Here is a 20,408-nt window from a genome sequence, read left to right on the forward strand (position 1 = left end):
ACCCTGCATTGACTGCATTCAGGATTTAGTTGATTAAGTTTTATGTGTGCATGTAGGCTAACATATGGAATATTTTGTTTTAGGGCAGCATGTTGGGGCAAGTTTCATCGGGAGGCTACTTTGCAATGTTGTACATATTATAAAACCATAACTCTGTTCATGGGATGATGATGGTGACGTGTATCTGACCCAAGGAGGATTACTTGGCTGACCAATTGTGTTCCATTTGGAATTGGGGTTCTGCTGTCTGAGCCTGGTAAGGCACATAATTTGAATTAACTTTTTCATATATGGCCTATGAATTTTGGCTTCCCTTGTGCTATTTACGTGAACAGCTAGTTATTGTTAAGGCAGATATGAAAGAGGAGGAGAGCATTTGAAATGTGAATGAGTATTCTGACCAAATGCAGGAATTGCTTTTACAAATGAAACAAGGAGAATTTTACGCCACATGCGTGAATAAAACATCTGGGTAGGCCATTTGAGTCTGGGTCTGATGCATTCTCCACGACGAGATGCTGCCATGAGCTCTATCTGTTAGTCGTCTGGAATCTACTATGCCCCTCTTTAATTCAGCACAATGCTTATTTTATGTAACTTAGAGTCATAGAGTTGGAAGGGACCACAAGGGAGTTGAAGGAAGCAGTGGTGCGTCCGCTCTTAAAGAAAACATCTCTAGATCCTTTAGATCAGGGGTGGCCAACTCCCAAGAGACTGCGATCTACTCACAGAGTTAAGAACTGGCAGTGAACTGCCCCCTATTTTGGGGTTCGGGTCAAAGTTGTTGAGCTTTTTTTTAGGGGAGCCACAGTTGTTCAGCTTCTTTGGAGGGAGCCAATGATCTACCAGTGATCTACCACAGATGTCCACGATCTACCTCTTGGACATGCCTGCTTTAGATCTATCCAATTACTGCTTGGTTTCGAGTCTTCCGTACCTGGGTAAGGTAACTGATAGAGCAGTTGCCAAACAGCTTGGTAGGTTTCTGAATGAAACATCGGCTCTGGATCCATTTCAGTCCTGCTTTCGTCCTGGTTATGGGACCAAGGCGGCTTTGGTTGCCCTAACAGATGATCTCTGTAGACAGCTGGATTGAGGCGGGTTGGGACTGCTGATTCTTTTAGATTTGTCAGCAGCCTTCAATATGGTCGATCATGAACTTTTGGACCACCGCCTTTCTGACGTGGGGATTCAGGGCACAATCAGGTTGGGGACAGATGGTGGCACTTGGGAAGGAGTTGTTTCTGCGGCACTCCTTGGTGTGTGGAGGCTTGCAGGGTGCAATCCTTTCCCCGATGCTTTTCAATATCTTTATGCGCCCCCTTGCCCAGATTTTCTGGAGTTTGGGGCTGGGTTGTCATCAATATGCTGATTACACGCAGCTTTATCTGTTGATGGATGGCCTCCCTGGCTCGGCCCCGGACACACTGACCAGATGCTTGGAAGCTGTGGCTGGATGGCTGTGTGGGAGCCAGTTGAAGTTAAATCCTTCGAAGACAGAGGTTCTCTGGCTGGGTAAGGACAACATGGGGTTGGGGGGCCAACTCCCATCTCTTGCGGGGGCTCAGTTAGTGCCAGTGCCTTCTGTCAAAAGTTTAGGTGTAACCTTCAACACCTCCCTTTCCATGGAGGTGCAGGTTGCAGCCACAGCAAAGGTGGCATTTTTCCATCTCCGCCGTATCAAGCAGTTGGTCCCTTACCTTTCTCGCCCTGATCTGGCCACAGTGATCCATGCGATGGTCACCTTCAGGCTTGATTATTGTAACTCGCTCTACGTGGGGCTGCCCTTGAAGCTGACTCAGAAACTCCAGTGGGTGCAGAATGCTACAGCTAGTCTCCTTACGGGGTCCTTGCCACGGGACCACATTCATCCAGTGCTTTACCAGCTGCTCTGGCTCCCGGTGGAGTACAGGGTCAGGTTTAAGGTAATGGTTTTGACCTTTAAAGCCCTATGTGGCTTAGGACCCTCGTACCTATGGGACCACCTCTCCCAAATAAGAGGTGGTACCTATGGGACCACCTCTCCCAAATAAGAGGTGGTACCTATGGGACCACCTCTTATTTGTGGACCTTAAGGTCCGCGGAGGACCTTAAGGTCCACAAATAACAACACTTTGGAGGTCCCGAGCCACAAGGTGGTTAGATTGGTCTCAACTAGGGCCAGGGCCTTTTCAGTACTGGCCACGACTTGGTGGAACGCTCTGTCACAAGATACCAGGGCCCTGCAGGATTTGACATCTTTCCACAGGGCCTGTAAGATGGAGCTGTTCCACCTGGCCTTTGGGTTGGACTCAGTTTGACCCTTATGTTTCCCTCCCCTTAAGGTTTTGAGTTATGGGCTACTACTAGAATGAGGCTGCATTTTAAATTATATTTTAACCCGTATTTTAATTAACTGTTTTTTCTTTCTTTTACGTTTTATTGTAATTTTATTGGTGTTAGCCGCCCTGAGCCTGGTTCTGTCTGGGGAGGGCGGGGTATAAATAAAAATTTATTATTATTTATTATTATTATCTAGTCCAACCCCCTGCAATGCGGGAATCTTTTTGCCTAATGTGAGGCCCAAACCCACAACCCTGAGGTTAAGAGACTCATGTTCTACCGGCTGAGCTATCCAAGTGGGCATGACATGGTATGTGGAGGCTTCCAGAAGTAACAAATGGAAGACATAAAGTTAAAAGAATTCCTCTTAACAGTATGAGTAAAAGCGATCCTCTCTAACCTTAATCGACAGCACTCGAGAGAAAGTGGCTTGTTTCAGACCGGCTCTGAAACCACAGAGGCAAGAAAGAAGGTTCTGAGTGTAAACACTCTGCTCCTGCCCCATGTGCTGCCGCACTCTGATGAAGGACCCCAAGGAACACAGGGTCTTTCCAGGGTGAGGCATTGTGGGAAAGGTGCCTTTGAAAAGGGCCCACACCACTACTGCTTTGTTGCAGCATCCAGTTTAAGACTTGAGCAGTATACTACTTTTAAGCTTTAGACAATATCTTCTGTGGCAAAGGAGCTGCAGCAGGGCTCACCTGCCCATCAGCCTCAGTGAGGCAGTCACCTCAGGTGGCAAGCTGGGAACAGCTGGGAGGCCCCCAAGGAGCATGCTACCTGCTGCCTCCTGCACTTCTTGTCTGTGGCTGCCGCCTGGGAAGAGGGGGGCCACTGCTGCTGGCACTATTTTCTATTTTGCCTCAAGCAACAAAATGTCTTGGGCTGACAATCCCCCAAACCACCTCACCTTGAATGCCTTGATCTATGGAAGGCGGCTTCCACAGAGTGAGGCATTCTAGCATGGGCAACGCTGGAGGAGCAGCACTGAGCATTTTGCTGAAGCAACCGAGTAGCAGTGGCACTTCAAGCGGACAAAGCAGGAGGGTGGGCAGGTGGGCAAGAGTGCACAATTCCCTCACCCTTTGCATTTTGCCACCTGAGGTAGAGGTCTCAGAGTGGCTAACAGGTGGAGCGGCCCTGTGAGGAAGGCTCTTGGGACAAGTTCTCAGCCTCATTCCATTCCATTCTAGTTAGGCTGAGGACTTTTCAGGCTGCCTATTGTAAATGGGCAACCAATGGACCTTAAAGTCAGTGTTAAAAGCCCTTTGGCTGTTTGCTGGCTAGGGCCATCCGCTTCTTTATCCAGACGCTAAGCAGATTTCATAGCCCTCGCTTTCCTTGCATTCACTGGTGAAGAGGCTTTTCCTCCCCTTAGAGCAGCCAGGCACCCTTAACTTCACTTTGATGGGTGTATTTTGCTTAGAGAAGAACCAGAATAGAACAGATGGCCTCTTTTTCCCCCATTTCAGGACACCACAATTTCACAGGCCTTAGAAAGTGCCTCTACCACCTCCTCTTCACAGTCTGAAACGGCAGCCAGGAAGGATCCTTGTGATAGATAGCTATCGACAATATAGGTGTGTGTGTGCCATATATATACAGTGGTACCTCAGCTTACAAACACTTCAGGTTACAGACTCTAACCCAGAAGTAGTACCTCGGGTTAAGAACTTTACCTCAGGATGAGAACAGAAATCGTGCGGCAGCGGCAGCAGGAGGCCCCATTAGCTAAAGTGGTACCTCAGGTTAAGAATGGTTTCAGGTTAAGAATGGACCTCCAGAACGAATTAAGTTTATAACCAGAGGTACCACTGTACACACGTTGGCTTTAAATAGTCACTATATATGTATAAATACTGCCTCCAGTCTCTAGGAATGTTCTGCTGCTGTTAAGACCACAATCAGAAAGAATTTGTTTTATTTCTGTTTGCATTTATGATTATTTACATTTTTTGAAGCATTGGTTAAAAAGAAAGAAAGAAAGAAAGCCTGGGAAGCAATAATGGTAAAACAGGAAAACATGGAAAGCATTTTTTAGGTATGCTACATTAAAATGGGATACAGAACGATATGTGCAGGAAACTTAAATGTATCCTTATTGGAAACAGCTGCTCTTGAGTCATAGAGCTAGAGGAGGCACTGGAGATCACCTAGTCATTGCAGGATCTGCTGGGCAGGGCACAACTACAGTGTCACTGACAGATGTATATCCAGTTTCTGGATACTTAAATACTCCCTCCAAGCTAGATTGTTCCATTCTTAAACATTAAACCATTAAGCTTCTCCTAATATTTCCTACAATCTGCTATAAGTCTAGACCAGGGGTCAGTAAAAATTTTCAGCAGGGGGCCAGTCCACTGTCCCTCAGACCTTGTGGGGGGCCGGACTATATTTTGAAAAAAATAATAATGAACGAATTCCTTTGACCCACAAATAACCCAGAGATGAATTTTAAATAAAGCACACATTCTACTCATGTAAACACACGCTGATTCCCGGACCGTCCGCGTGCCGGATTTAGAAGGCAATTGGGCCACATCCGGCCCCCAGGCCTTAGTTTGGGGACCCCTGGTCTAGACAGGAATTTGCAATGTATTACATTTCATTAAATTAAAAAATAAATATGCAGCATTAAAATTTTTTACTGAACTTTTAGAGAAAGAATATGTCTAGGAGCAGAATTATATTTTTTGTCATGTTACTTTACTATCTGTTGAATTTTTGCCTGTTGTGTTGTTGTCAAAAGGCATCAGGAGCCCTGAGAGGACAGAAAAAGGAAGTGATCCAAAAAACCAACATCAAAACACTTGGGGAAACTTTGGCAATGGTATTGGGAAGCTCTGGTGGTCTTGAAAGAAATATCTGGTTTAAAATAACACAGGGTGTATAATCTCTTGCCTTTAATGCTGTTGCATAATATTGTCAGCATTTCATTCATGAGGGAAATTGTGTCTGGTTAGGGTGAAACAGCAGTAAGGGGATTTAACCAGTTGGCATCTTCATTCAGCCTGCTTAACTGCTAGCCCCAACATGAACCTGCTGCCCTAGAGAATCGCAGGGTGTGACCTGCAGATCTTTGTCTGCACTTTTTGCAAACTTTCCAAAATCTAGTTTGGAAGATATATTAACATGTGGTGTAAGAAGATCACTAAAACATTTTTTAAAAAATTGTAATAAGTTTTTATTAGTTTTCAATTACAGTCCAATAACAGCTTCATTATAACAATACCAATTTATAATACAATTATTAATACCAATCATTCAAATACTGAATTATATAATTTAGTTAATATGCCCCCCGTGTGCTAGATTTGATGGTTTGATGGGTTTCTTTATTTCTGAGTTCCAAAATCATCTTAGTTTCAACTGCATTCCTGCCATGATAATAATCCCTTATACAACAACTGCAATATTAGTAACCTATTTGTGTTGACACATTAAATGATTTTGTAAAACTGCAAGTGAGGAACTCAAACTATATCCTTGTTCTTCCTGTGGCAATTATTCTGTCCGTGTTGTTTCTTCCTGTCCTTGTAAGATGTCTTTCTTTCCCCCAGTTGTTGCTGCTATTCATCATGCCTTGGGCAGAGCTGATATCCCATTGTTGTTCCAGAAATTTCTCCATTGCTCCGTCCCGCGCTTTGTTGTTTTGCACCCAGAACTTTAGCAACAGCTGCAGAAGTCGCTTTGTCCCAGTAAATAAACTGTTGTCACCATTTTCCCTCTCAACCTGGGAAGAATAGCGGCCTGTCGAACTGCAGATGACTCAGAAAGAACCTTTTCAGTTCCTTGGCACAGGTAGGTAGCCGTGTTGGTCTGCCATAGTAAAAAAAAAATCAAAAAAAAAATCCTTCCAGTAGCACCTTAGAGACCAACTAAGTTTGTTATTGGTATGAGCTTTCGTGTGCATGCACACTTCTTCAGATACCTCACAGACTCCTTTCATCCATCCTTCCAGCTGAAGATATACTTCCAATTAAATTAAATTCCAAGTCCTCTTAGCATTATTCAGCTTACTTTGTAAATAATAAAGGATGGGGAAGAGTCAGCTCTAACCTTCCACCGTAAACCTTTTGCAAAATAGAGCTTCCCTCCCTTTTTCATTTTTTCTACACACACAGTTCTGTTTGATGTTATATTCCATATTTATAATCCCATTTCTTTCATCCTTGCTTGTACAAATATAATTTGAACTAACATTCAGAGGGTTGCTGAATCATAAATGTAGAAAAGAAAACTTTAAATAAAGAAGCCGTAGGCTCCCCTCCCCCGTCTTTTGCACTGAATGAAATCTTATCTCAAGTTCAAACCTTAAAGTCCTTGCAGTTGGTTTGTTCCGCAGTTTACAATTTCATCACTTCTAGTATGCACCTGTACTTTAGTTCAATTAAGCTCTAATTAACAGGAAAACCTCTGCTTCTTAATGGCGGTGTAGGAGAGTTTTTGCCAGGCGAAGTGCTTTTGCACTCAGCGCCTCCCTGTCTCCCACATTCCATGCCGGAGCGAGAACCAGGTACTGTACCAAGACGAACTGAGAGTAAAGCCTATTCCCACTGTCCCTGGGGGGTATTTGCAAGGATGTTTTACCCTCTGTCATCCTTGTTTTTCCTTTGCCAACAATCTCCCGCTGCTGTGGGGGCTGCCTACATTAAGGCAGAGTGGAACCGAAATCACATTGTTTTTAAAATTCTTTGGAATATAGTATTATTTCTTCTTCACCGAATAGTATTATTTCTTCTTCCCTGAACAGAGTTCAGAAAAGCAATTTGCTGCTAGCAGATGGTGAGTTCAAACGGGTTGGCTCTGAGTATTGTACAATTACACTTCCCCTTTTGTGCACAGATATGTTTCCTTGATTGTTTTTCGTCTGTGTTTTCATTTTGTTTGTGTCATGAAGGGAATCTGTGGAGAAAGTGAGCAAGATAGTGCTTTGTTTGCAGCTTGGTCATTAGCGAAGAAGCAATTTAATGAGAAGCATTACCATCATCCATTTTCGGACTGTGGCAGTTTAATTTGGCAGTAGTGTTATCATGGCTCTCTTAAAAGTATAGGCAGTCTTGATAAATGTGCTTGTCAATTGCTTTTGGGTAAAAGAGTTCTTTACTTTTTTGTTTTTAAAGTATTTTTTTTTTTTAGAAGAAAGCAATCCTCAATAAAAGATTTGTTTTTGTGCATTACTCTATGTCCAGAACCCTCTCTATGTTTCCCAACCTCCTTGCATCTTTACAGATATTATTATCCATAGCTTGCCTGTTTTAGCTGATATATATAAATCAGACTGTTAGGAGTTTAAGATGAGGTAGGCAGTCATTTCTGCCCATTCAGGCATTTCTCGTTTACTTGTCGCAGAGTTGAAATAAACATGAGAAAAAAGTTCTCAGGCAAAACTCCCCAAGCTCAATTTAGTTGATGGAATTTGAAGCCCTTCCCCCAAGATTACTATTTAATGACAGTCTTGGATTTGGGATTCAAGGAGAAATCTGGTGTAAAAACAGTCACTCACTAACACCTTTTTGTCTTATGATTCAATTGTCAGAAATTGACATTCCACAAACTTGTTTCTGCTTGCAAAGCACCCTTTTGGATTGAATCCTATATGTTCAAAAGGGTGGGCTGGGTAGGTGAGGAAAGGAATGTGTGTGTTTGTGCGCTGTGCACCAGACATTGCTTGTCCTGTGTTTAGGCTGTGCAGGACACTACTTCCTGGCATGCTTTCCTTTCCCCTTCCTCATCAACAAAACGATTAGAACGGGCAGAACTGAGACTGCTCAGCATCATAGATGCTTTCCCCCATCTGAACATATATAACCTCCTCCCGGAGACACAGATCTCTCAGCTGAAGATCTGTTTTTACTGTTATTGGCAGGTTAGGAAGTGTATGCGGGGTGGTGGGTGCATGACAGCTAAAGAAATCATGCCTAAAAAATGTAGATATTTTTAAAAAACCCTCAGGAAAGAAGCAGGCTTCTCTCCTCCTCTCTTTCATTACTCATGCTGCCATTTATATGAGCACTGTTGGGCTCTTAAGTGGTTACGTGTACTGGGCATCATGGCCATTTGTAAAGTGACCGCTGGCATTTAAGGAGAAAGGGGAGAATTATTTCCTTTGTGGAAAGGCACAATGTGAAAAGTGTGCTCAAATCTAGGGTGATCTAATCTCTAGAACGATCAGATCTAATCTTCATTGCCTGAAATCTCCAAAGCTGGCTTTTATTGCTGTTGGCTTGGGCTCCAGTTCGCCTCTATTGGCTTGGGCTCTAGTTCACATCTATCTAGTTCCATCCTTACTGCAGACATTGTGATATCGCCCAGCCCTACTCTAGTTGTACACAATGACTTCTGTGTTCCCTGGAGCATGAGAAGACACATTTAGCTGGTTTGATGGGGCTTGAACATTGCAATGGGAATGGGAATGTGCAGATTTGTACCAACATTTGCACTTGCTAGGCGTGGGGAAGGCTGCTTCTGCTCATGGAATACTGTGACTGGAGTGCCGCTTCAGGAAAGCTTAATTCATGCCTTTAGGGTTAAAGGAGCTGTAGTGGCTTGCATCAGTGGAAGACCTGGGTTCTGCGTCCTTTCCTTGGTTAGCAAACACTGAATTAATTGCAATGCTTCTCTACCTACCTCACCGGGGTGGTGTGAGGAAAAATTAATGTTTTTGAATCCCTCTCAAATGGGACACATTTTCAGAAGCACTATTATTATATATTAAACCACAGTGTTACCTAAAAGTCGCTTTTAGGAGCTTTGCACAATTTTTTTTAAAACCAGCATCAGTGAATACCACTTTGTTTTAGACTGGCGTTTTTTGTTCTAAATGAATGTAATGGTCCGTATATAAAAATGTAATGTGTGAATAGGCCCTTGAATATATTGTTCAGTGCCTCCGGATGTTTGTCAGAGGTGCAAAACTAGCTCACCCAGAACACTATACCACAATGGCCAAATACCATAGGAGTTCTGTCTCCTGCCATTTTGATTTTTTGGTGCATTTTAGTAGGAATATTTACAGTTACACTGCATCTCAAGCAGATGAGTAATAGCGGCACTTCCACCCTCCGCCCATGTTTGGCTGTGTAGACCCTGCAAATTGGACACCCATCAAATTGAATTTCAAGTCAGCATTGACCTACAGCAGCAAACCCTAATTACGCTGTTGAAAACTTTGGGGAAAGAGGTAGGGTTGCATTGAACTTATCTGTTACACAAACGTGTTATCTAGAAAAGGAAGTTGCAATGGATATAGCTCCACTGGGCTATATAATTAAGAAGAAATATTCTTATGACAGCATTTCTCCAACTTTGAGACAATCCTCTCAAAGGTAGTGCACAGTTCAAAAGCAGGAAAAACCAGGGACTCTTTCCTTACAGCAGCAGACCAAAATGGCCATGTCGACTATCAAAGCTGCAGAGAAGCAGGGACATAAGGGAGCTTCTCCATATAGTAGCTTGTCCCTTTCCTGATTTATTTCTCATCTGTTTGCAGGCGGGAGACGCTCTAATTCTGGTCTATTTCTAATGACAGTGTTTGATTAGCAACACTCCTGTCCACAGATTTCCATGCACGTGGCAGTGGATTGTGTGTGCACACCTGGCTGTGAAGGAGATGGCTGTTGCTGAACTGGAAATGCAGAGTAGGTTTAGGAAAGGGCCAGAGTCCAACAGACGGAGCAGCATTGCCTTGTGACATCATGCAGGGCCTTTGGTAATGGCTTTACACCTGTGAACTCTCAAGGGCATTGTAAAGTAGGCTCAGGTTCCAGGTTTGAATGAAAAGCCTCCACATGAGATTGAGGAGGATGCGACCGAGGGTGGATACATAGTGAATAATTAGAGGTTTTGGATAACAGAAATTGTACATTCTTTAGCATTTATGTGTGGTAATGTAACAGAGGTTGCATGAGATGCATTTCTACTATTTTACTGACAGAAACCCTCCCCAATAGAATTTTGGCTTCAGAGGGTTACTACTTCCCAGTATTGATCAAGTTGGGCTTGATAGACATCAAACCTCATCTGGTGAGTTGCAAATTATTATTTCCCCCACATGCTAACAATGTTTTCACCATTATACAAACACAGCGCAAATCATTTTATATTTGCTTCAACTGTTTACGCAAAAAACAACATAAAAATAGACCATAGGTTCCAAATAGCTGCGATGAAACCTAAACTGATCTCAACTCAGAAGCAGATACAATGCAAACACTGGTGTTTTTCTTTTCATGTTCAAATTTATTTTATTTTCAGTTTGTTCTATTGTGGGCATCCCCCCCCCCCAATGTAAAACGCTCTGTGCATATAGATGTACTAAAAGTAAAATAAAAAACCCTCACTGGCCTCATTTGTGTTTTGTTTGTTTGTTAATTGTCATGATCCTGCTAAAACCATAGAGGCAGAGGAAGTCCAACTTTAATGAAAAACAGTTCATAGTTATGGTTGGCAGGGTGATGCCTATTTTGGGTATCATGAAAGAGCAGCAAATTGTTAATTTGCTTAATGCATTCTTATTGTACATTTCCTTCCGGGGAGTGGCTTTCCTTCCTTAGGTGCCAAGATAACATGGGTTTTATCTACCTTGACTCGAGGAGGTGTAATTTGCTCTTCTGCCTCAGGCAACAAAATGCTGTGCATAAGCCCTGCTCACAAATGTGGTGGTTATGATTCTTCACAGTGCTGTAGAACTGTAAAGTGGTGCTGGAGAACCTCAAGCCTGGAAACCAATTCTGGCCCTCCAGGCTTCTCTCTGTGGCCCTCAGGACTGTTTCCCAGGCCATAATCCTCACTGGTCCAATTCTGGACCCACCTTGAGTGCTTTGCCAGGCTGTCATTTGTCATTGAACTCTGATAATGTCTCTTGCTTGCCTGGATAGAGGTTTTGTGTGTGTGTGTAAAACTAGCCTTCTATGCAAAGGTGAAATGTAAATTCATTGCTCCATTCGCTTTCCCCTCAAAACTGGTCTGGGACCGTAATAAAATTTATATATATATATGCTTTCCCCTCTTGCCCCATCAACCACTGTCAAGTTTCCCCACCTCAGGGTTGTCCAGAAGGGAAATATAACCCTCTGAAAGTTTTTCCTCACCCCTGGTATAAAGGTTTCACCTGCTTTCACCTGCGATTCCCAAGAGCAAGTATATGGTTGGAAGGAAAACTGAGAGAACTGCACAAAGTCACTGCCAGTCGGGATACTGTATTTGTTTACATGGCACCTGATTAAAAGCTAATCTCTCTGGTCACCAAGAGATGGAGATAGTCAGCGATTGCTGGGGACACAAGCAGCCTACACTGGCAAGTAAAAGCTTCGTGCCTGGCATCTCTGTTGTGTGCACCTGCAGGAGTCAGACTGGTGTCACATTTTCCCAATATCAGGAAGCTGTAAAATTTGCTCCTGAAGTGCAATTATTTACCTCGGTGACCTCATCCATTGCAGCTTGAACAACAACATTTTTTTTATTGATCTGTTGCCCATCTGACTGGGCTCTTGCCCTCCCAGAACTATCTTCACTTCAGAGGGAATGAGGCAAAGCTGCAAGTCCCAGTCCATCAGCTCAGCTGGGATTTACTGCCATTTGGCTTCTGCTGCTCCCAAAACTGCCCCATAGTTGCTCCTCCAAGGAGAGTTTCATATACAGTCATGGAGGAGAGATTTGTACCCTGCACTCTGTTGCACATATATGCCCAGCACATTTGGGGTGTGTGGGTGAGTGTGTGAACCAGCCTCAAGACTTTAATGCATACAAATGCTCCTCTCAACAGTACTTTACCAGTTCACAGGCATGGTCTGGTGTCCATTCTGATTTATAGAAAACATGTGAAGTGTATGCTAGCAAAATGTGCACATTTGCTCTGATTTGCCAGCTCCCATGTTTCCATGGCAACATTCAATGCTCTGCATTTTGTGTGTGTGGTTTAATGCACAATGAAGTGAATAGGACTAAGGAGATTAACATTCAGTCCCTGATCTTCCTTTGGACCACTATTAAACCTTTCTCAATCAATTCACTGGCTGGCGCTGTGGGTTAAACCACTGAGCCTAGGGCTTGCTGATCAGAAGGTCGGCAGTTCGAATCCCTGTCACGGGGTGAGCTCCCGTTGCTCGGTCCCAGCTCCTGCCCACCTAGCAGTTCGAAAGCATGTCAAAGTGCAAGTAGATAAATAGGGACCGCTCCAGCGGGAAGGTAAACGGTGTTTCCGTGCGCTGCCCTGGTTCGCCAGAAGCAGCTTTGTCATGCTGGCCACATGACCCGGAAGCTGTCTACGGACAAACGCCGGCTCCCTCGGCCTATAGAGCGAGATGAGCGCCGCAACCCCAGAGTCGGACACGACTGGACCTGATGGTCAGGGGTCCCTTTACCTTTACCTTTTTAAGTGCCTTGTCATCACTAGCGGGCTATCAGTAGTATTGCTATGTGAGAAAAGGTTTATAACTGCGGCTTGATGTGCTTAGAAGGCAAGGCCATTCAAGTTCTTAAAGAATCTGCTTCAAACATAATTTAAATCAATATGCCCAGACCCTAACAACAACAACAACAAAACAACAACAACAACAACAACAACAATTTATACCCCACCCATCTGGCTGGGTTCCATAAGTTAACGGTGTAAAGAATTTCATTTAGCTTGGTCCACAAACCAGATAAATTGGTTTGGTATCAGGAAGAAGTATTTGGAACTAAATTGGCTCAAATTGCTTAAGCTTAATGTTTTTTTGTTTTGTTTTTAATGATACAGGGCCCCTCCAGACACTCTTATTTATTCAGATTTGCTTGCACAAAGCTTACACAGAGGTTAGATTACATCTGGTCTTTTATGAGTGTTCATCCTGATTTGTTTGTGAGGTGGGTGGGGTGGGAATAAAGGAAAACAAGCAGTTCTACTGGGATCTTCTTTATTTCCAAGTTCTCTGAAAGGTATTGGCAACCATATCTGCCATCATGAAGCTTTGAAGGCAGCCTATAATGAATCCTGCAGCAGCATCTTTAGGCTAATGACTACAAGTGATAACACAGTTGTGGTACTTAAAGCCATGCACAGCAACTATAATTATTCTGAACACTCAGCCGACTTTAAAATTGGTTTTTGTGTGTTGCTCACATGAGGTGTTTTGACTTCTGCAGGCTCTCAGTCACTGATTCCAGGAGGCTTCTATCATCTTTATCTAAAAGAGAAAGGCCGCCAGATATTAACACATAGTGGATTTTTTGTTACTGAGCTCATGGAAAATTCTGTTCAGGGTTGTGAGGTCAAGAGCTTGTGGCAGGTGTGTACTCCTCCTGAATGTTTATTTAAGAACAGTGCTTGTACTGGAGGGTGGGTGGGGGGCTTAATGAGAGCCACAAGCCCCTCAACCTGACTTTCTTCTGTTTTAGGCAAATAATTCCCTTCTAAAATCAATAGCTAAAGAGACTTTGACAAAAGTTAAGGGGAACTCGGCCTCTTATAATTTTAACACCATTTAAATTGTGACACATATCAACTGGTGTCAGTATATATAGATTTTGGAAGGTGAAGTTATGCACACTTGTGAGCTGAAGCAAATCAAAATCAGTCACTCCCATATTTCAGCATGTGCTTGTGACTGATGCTATCACACAATCTTATCTGTCTGAAACTTATTACCTGGTGACATAGCAGCAGGCAGGCTGTCTATTAAACTTTCTGAATTCCATTCATGCCTGCTTCAACAGTAAGTTTCAAGTAGCATGGTAAGTTTATCATCATGCAGATAGGTAATTTTACTGTTTAGTCTGAAAATATATTCCTGTTTTTTCCAGATGGTAAGAAATTCACACTGCCCAACATGATACATGAACAACAACAACAACAACAACAGCTATCCTTCAAAATCGGCACTTCCCCAAATTTTGCAGTGTGGTTCTCTAACCAAAAAATGTGTGCAAAAAATGCACATTAGGAAAACTTATAGAAAAAAAGCATTGTTGTTGTTGTTCAGTCGTTCAGTCGTGTCCGACTCTTCGTGACCCCATGGACCAGAGCATACAAAGAGTCATTATGTTAGAGGAAATTCCTTGCAAAAAATGTGTGCACCGGTCAAAATTGTACACACAATGTGTGCATTAGGAGAAATGCACATGGAAATGCAGATGAATTGAAACTGATGTGGAAATGTGGAGAACTGAAGATAGGAAAAATGAGAAACCTGTTCACCCCTAGTTCCAGAGGTTTAAAAGGTTGGTGGGAGGCAGTTTCACAGGGCGACCTCCAATGAACCATTGTTTTTGCTGAAGTAATAATGCAGACTGCAGGCTGAAGCTGGATGACTTCTCCATTCTCCAGATGATACTGAACTGAAACTGCAGGCTGTTACTGACTCCCATCAGCCTGTTTTGCTGAAGCAGTAGCCACAGATACAAAAATAAAGCTGAGCAGTACCAGCCAAATATAGATCCCTTCTATTGGTGCTGTATCAGTTTCTTTCTGAGCTGTGCCTGGAAACACCACTCTCAGCTTTCACTTAAAAAGAACAAGGCAGGGATCCTGACACATGGGGAGGAGAGGGGCGAAGGGGCAGAAGACAGGCAGGCAGAATAAGCAAGGGCAGGAAATAGGTAGCAAGGACTCCCACATAGATCACCCATCCTGTATGCCACTTATCTCCCCCTCTCCCCCTTCAACCTGCTCTGTGAAATATTGACTTAATAATCCCCAAGAGGAAAACTGGGGGGGGGGGGTTTGATGTTATTTAAGTTTTTATTCCCAGCATGAATGATCTGGCCCAGGCTAGATCGGGGCTAGTGCGAGAAAATACCAACTTGGGTGTGGCGATCACCCAAACTTAGGATTGGCACAGAAGGAGTTAAAAGGATTAACCAGTAAAAGCCTTTAGGGGGCGGAGTTATGTGGGCTATATAAACCCCTCCCGGGGAAGGAAGGGGGTTCTTTTAGTCTGTTGGTTCTTTAGTTCTTTGGTTCTTTAGTCTTGAGTCTTTGGGGCTTGTTGTGGATATTGAGAGGTTGGAAGAAGGGTGGCAAGGGAAGGAGTAAGAACAGGGTTGGGAGAAATCGTTGGGCACTGTTGTTAACAAGAACACAACCAAGAAAGTACTGTTTATTCAGAAACCACATGCTTATGTACTAAACTTCAAATAAAACAGTTTTGTTCCAATATTCTCCTTGACTGAACTGAGTGAAGTAAATACCAGACAGACTGGTTGGTGGCAGCGGTTAATTAATAAAGTGGTGAGTGCAGGTATCAACGGACCGTTAAACGTCTGGGGGACCTGTGCAGGTTGAGCGAACTGCCACATTGGGCAGAATTAATTCTTTTAGACACATGTTGGCCTCCTCCAGATGTCCTTTTTATTCCACATTCATGGTGGTTCATGCTAATGATGCTATCAGAACCGTCACACGCAATTCTCCTTTCAATGCTAATTGCTCCAGCCGAAAGTTTGGGGTGGCCATTCTGCTTCATGTACAATCACATCCTGGGTGAAATCCCGTAACTTTTCATACCACAAATATTCTTTTTTTTGGCCCTCCTTCTGTTGCATCATAGCCTTTCTGGACAGCCAGAATGCCACAGCATTATAGAAACATTGTTGAACAATGAATAAATCCACCACGAATTCACTATTATTGTGTGAGGAACATGTTGCAGAGCACACCCACAATAGAACATCATTCTGGAGGGGGCCTGTCCTGTTTGGCTTTCTCACGCTCTATATATACAGTTACACTAATAAGCTGGTGCTGTTAACTACGCCAACCTTCACCAAGGAAGGAGTTCAACTTACCATACACCATCAAGGTGCAACTGCATTTTTCCTGCCCAAGCTCATTCTCAATCTCTATGGTGTACTCTCCCGTGTCCTTGGCAGTGCAAGTGGGGATCATCAGTGTGCAGACGCCACTAGTTGAGTTGTACCAGAACTTGGAATTGGCTGTGATGTTGATTTGACCCTTGTACAATGTAACCACAGGACGGGGGTTTCCCAGGAAAGCGCAGCTCATGGTGCAGTCATGGCCCCGGCGCACGGCATGATTCTTCAGTGGGGTAATGAAACGGGGAGCATGGCGCCAGTCTCGCTCATGATATTCTTTTATCTTGGCATGGAAAAGTTCTGTTGAAGGAATGGCATAATCAATACTGGTTCCAAAGGGGTTTCCTCCTATTCAGATATCCATGTTTGGCTGTCTGTGCCTCCATGATATGATGATACAAAGCTCAAATACTTGACATGGCCTTATGACTTTGCTTTCAGGCCATGGACTTCCTCAAAAGCTGCAGGGCATTTATTTGTTACAACCATTCATTTCTTACTGATCTCTTTTATTTACTCATTTAATAAATTTCTGTACTGCCCTTCCTGCAAAAGGAGCTCAGGGCAGCAAACATACAAATGATTAAGCATTGGATGGATCTGAAATCAATTCCAATACAGATGCAGAGTGGAAAAAGATATCTACCTAAAAGGCTTAGGTAAAGGTAAAGGGACCGCTGACCATTAGTTCCAGTTGCGGACGACTCTGGGGTTGCGGCGCTCATCTCACTTTACTGGCCGAGGGAGCTGGTGTACAGCTTCTGGGTCATGTGGCCAGCATGACTAAGCCACTTCTGGCGAACCAGAGCAGTGCACAGAAACGGCGTTTACCTTTCCACCGGAGTGGTACCTATTTATCTATTTGCACTTTGACGTGCTTTTGAACTGCTAGGTGGGCAGGAGCAGGGACCGAGCAACAGGAGCTCACCCCGTTATGGGGATTCAAACCTTCAACCTTCTGATCAGCAAGCCCTAGGCTCTGTGGTTTAACTCACAGCGCCACCCGCGTCCCTAACCCTAAAAGACTTGCTGGAATAATAAATGACATTGGAAAGAGGGGTTGGAACAACTGAAGACAGCTCGACTCAGCCTCACTTTTAGCAACTGAGATACTTGGGCCAGAAAACAGTAGTTCCAAAACTCCACAGACATGTGGACATTTGGAGATGAATCAAGCTGTCTTCTGTTCTCCAATGCCCATTTATCCTTGAATGCACCCACCCTATTTTTGGAAGGCCATTGAATTCAATGGCTAACTTTCTCCAAGGTAGTTCTGGTAAACTTAATTTTGCACGGGATTAAGTGGAAGAAGTTATTCTTCATTTGTACATTGATGTGACTATGTCACAGGATTTTTAAGTGGTCCTAGGCTTCATTCTTGCAGAACTTATACAACAGAAAAGGGAGGCATAATGTCATTTGCTTGGGTATTTATTGACCTGCAATGTGCTTGAGTTGTCATTAAATATAGCTCTTTTGGAAGGAGGTTTTCCTGAACACAGCCAGCAGCTATCATTAAGATAGATTAACTAGTGTGGTTCAGTGACATGGAAGGCACACAAGATATAATTAATATATTAATGGAATTTGCTAAGCCACTGGCTTAGATGGTTTTAAAAGATTAGGCAAACGAATGGAGGGTAGGTGTATGAATGGTTGTTAGCTGTAATAGCTGTGTGGCGCTTTCAGGTTTAGGGACAATGTCTGTGAACCTCATTTGATAGGGAGTAACAGTGGGTAAGAGGTGTCATGTTCATGTACTACATATGGGCTTTTTTGAAACATCTGTCCAGCCCTTTGGGGGGGGGGGAAAGAATGCTGGACTAGATGGGTTTACAGAGATGCTGTAGCTCTGCATGAAACATATACAAGAAGCAGTTGAAAGTGCTATTTAAAATAGGGAAGTTGCTCTCCAGACAAAAGGCTGCTTGGCTGGGTCATAGACAGCTGTCTATGACTTAAGAGGAATGGGACAACTTTAAGGAACTTTTGCTCATGTGCCTATAAAGCAGCTAGCTCTGCAGTTCACTTTCTTTCAGTGCCCAAGGACGGTTTCCATGGAAAAACTTTTGTGCTTCCACCTATAAAGTACTGTGGCCACCTGGAATGCATGACAGCGCCTATGTAGAATCTTATTCTACATGCTGAAATGGAGAAGAACTTCCTGGGGAAAAATAATCCTCATTTCATAAGACACCTGGGCATTTTGAGCTGGACAGATTTTTCTTCCAAACCACGTAATGATGAACTTTGGCAACACTTCTACTTTCAACTCTCTGTCCATTTCCAGTTTCAGAAAGCCCAGGGCAAAATTGCAAACTGAGCCTCAATCTGCTGAGACACAACAAAAACACTATTTGGCTACTTATGCAGACATAGATGCTTACCTTTATCTTTGTTGATATGCCAGGAATCCTTTGAATCTAGAGGATCACTGTCCCCAACTTCATTGCGGGCAATAACCCGGAAGAAATATTTCCTGCCAGGAAGCAGGCCCGTGACAGTGTACTTGTTGCTGTAAACTTTCTCTGCGGCCGTGAACCAGGTGGCTGTGCTAGTGTCGCGTTTCAAGATGACGTAATGGGCACCACCATCCTCCTTTATGTCTGGAGAGTGATCCCATTTCAGTGATACAGTGTTTGGCACCTCTTCATACAGGTTCAGGTTAGTAGGAGGCCTTGGGAAATCTAAGGCAGAAATACTGAGTATGAAACAGTGTTTCATCTTTCTGTTTGCAGTCTTCTATAATTTATTTGGGAGGCAGCATCTCCCTCTGGAACGGTAGACAGAGTCATGCTTTTTCAGCATACCCATGATGGTCTTAAGCTTGAAAAGCTAAACTAAGCATGGCAAACATTGCCTGTACTGTATGATCTGGCAACCAACCGCCTGCATTAGAACCTCTTCTCAAATTGTTGATCAGCTGAGCAATTGTCAAGAGGTTGGCATTCATTTCTCATCAAGTTTCACAGGCTCGCCCCACCCCAAGCCCTTACCACACTCTCTTTACCTGTCACTCGCACATGAATGTCGTAGTGGGCTTCTCCATAGTCATTGCTGAGTACAATACGGTAGAGTCCAGTATCCATGCGTTTGGTGCTGCTGATGAGGAACTGGGAGTGGTTCTTGCCTTTAGTGATGCTCTCTCTTCCCCTTGTGGTATTACCATCCTTTTGCCACACCACATTTGGCGGAGGGGAACCCTGCCAGAAGCAAAACTTGCTGAATATGTCAAGCCTAAGCAGGAGACATAGCTTTCCCCATTCACTCTTCACCCTGGCCTTTAATCTGACTCTGTTTCATCTGCTGTGGGTGGTGCATTTGTAATTACTACTGCAGCTGCCGAGGCAAGGAGGCAAGATTAAAGGAATGGGGAAGAAATGGGCAGGAGAAACCATGGCTGGGGCTTCTTCTCTCAAGTAATGATTAGCTTTAGGTCCTCCAGATGTTGTAGGACTCCAACTCCCATCAGCCCCAACCAGCATGATCTGTGGGCAGGGATGATGGGAGATGGAGTCCGACAACACCTGGAGGGCACCATGAAGGGCTACCCCAGACTTCAAGGGAACAACAAGGCAACTCTCTTGGTTGCAAGCTGTCAACCCTAAAAGCTGTAGGAAGGTGGGAACTCTTGAGACAGTTGCAAAAAAATGGGCATGGGAAGCAATGGAAGGAGATAGCTTTTTTTGCTAAGTTATTTATCCCAGTCCCGTGATCCTGTAAGCACTGGCAACAGCTGAAAGATGGGCATGCATGCATGCATACAAACCCGGACAACTTCTTATACATAAAATCACTCAGAATTAAACCTGAGAATCTTAATGAACCCGCATTCAATAAGCCACTCTTCTTAGCAGCACTGCCTGATCCCCCTTGATAAAGCTTCATGGCACAGATTTGAGCAGAGAGGAGGAGATTACAGGGTTTGTAAAGCCCTGATTAGTCTGGCATCCCAATCAGTATTATTCTGCATTACTGTGAGTACTTTAACAGAGAAGCATACATGTTTCAAATGCTACCTCTCTCCTAGTCCTACCTAATTATTCCTAGTCTGGGAAGGTTGCCTTTGTGATCTCTTAGGGGCAAAGTATACTTTATCTTCAATGCTTGATCATGTTTTATGTGTTTGATATTTACTTTGTTTTTAAATAAGCAGCCAGACTGCAGGCTTTTTTTTTAAAACCCTTTCCTCCATTAAAATCTGGATGCCCTTTTAGAAGGTTATAAAATATTTAATAAGAATCATAATAATGTTTAAGACAGTGTCCAGACATCAATGGGATGAACAAGGT

At 43.6% G+C, this 20,408-nt stretch overlaps 1 protein-coding gene across 1 annotated transcript in view; it reads right to left on the reverse strand.

The window, feature by feature from the left end:
• Nucleotides 1–13,203: 13,203 nt before the first annotated feature.
• The window catches only part of IGSF22 (immunoglobulin superfamily member 22), a 35,512-nt gene continuing 28,307 nt past the window's right edge, over nt 13,204–20,408 (reverse strand). The window contains exons 20-23 of the mRNA XM_033154129.1: nt 19,127–19,319; nt 18,504–18,803; nt 16,090–16,416; nt 13,204–13,490 (exon numbers count right to left, since the gene is read on the reverse strand). Of these exons, the coding sequence (XP_033010020.1) occupies nt 13,423–13,490; nt 16,090–16,416; nt 18,504–18,803; nt 19,127–19,319 (888 nt within the window). The 3' untranslated portion in view covers nt 13,204–13,422. The remainder of the gene's footprint in view (nt 13,491–16,089; nt 16,417–18,503; nt 18,804–19,126; nt 19,320–20,408) is intronic.

This window comes from Lacerta agilis, chromosome 1 (genome assembly GCF_009819535.1).
Source record: "Lacerta agilis isolate rLacAgi1 chromosome 1, rLacAgi1.pri, whole genome shotgun sequence".
Classification (NCBI taxonomy): domain Eukaryota; kingdom Metazoa; phylum Chordata; class Lepidosauria; order Squamata; family Lacertidae; genus Lacerta; species Lacerta agilis.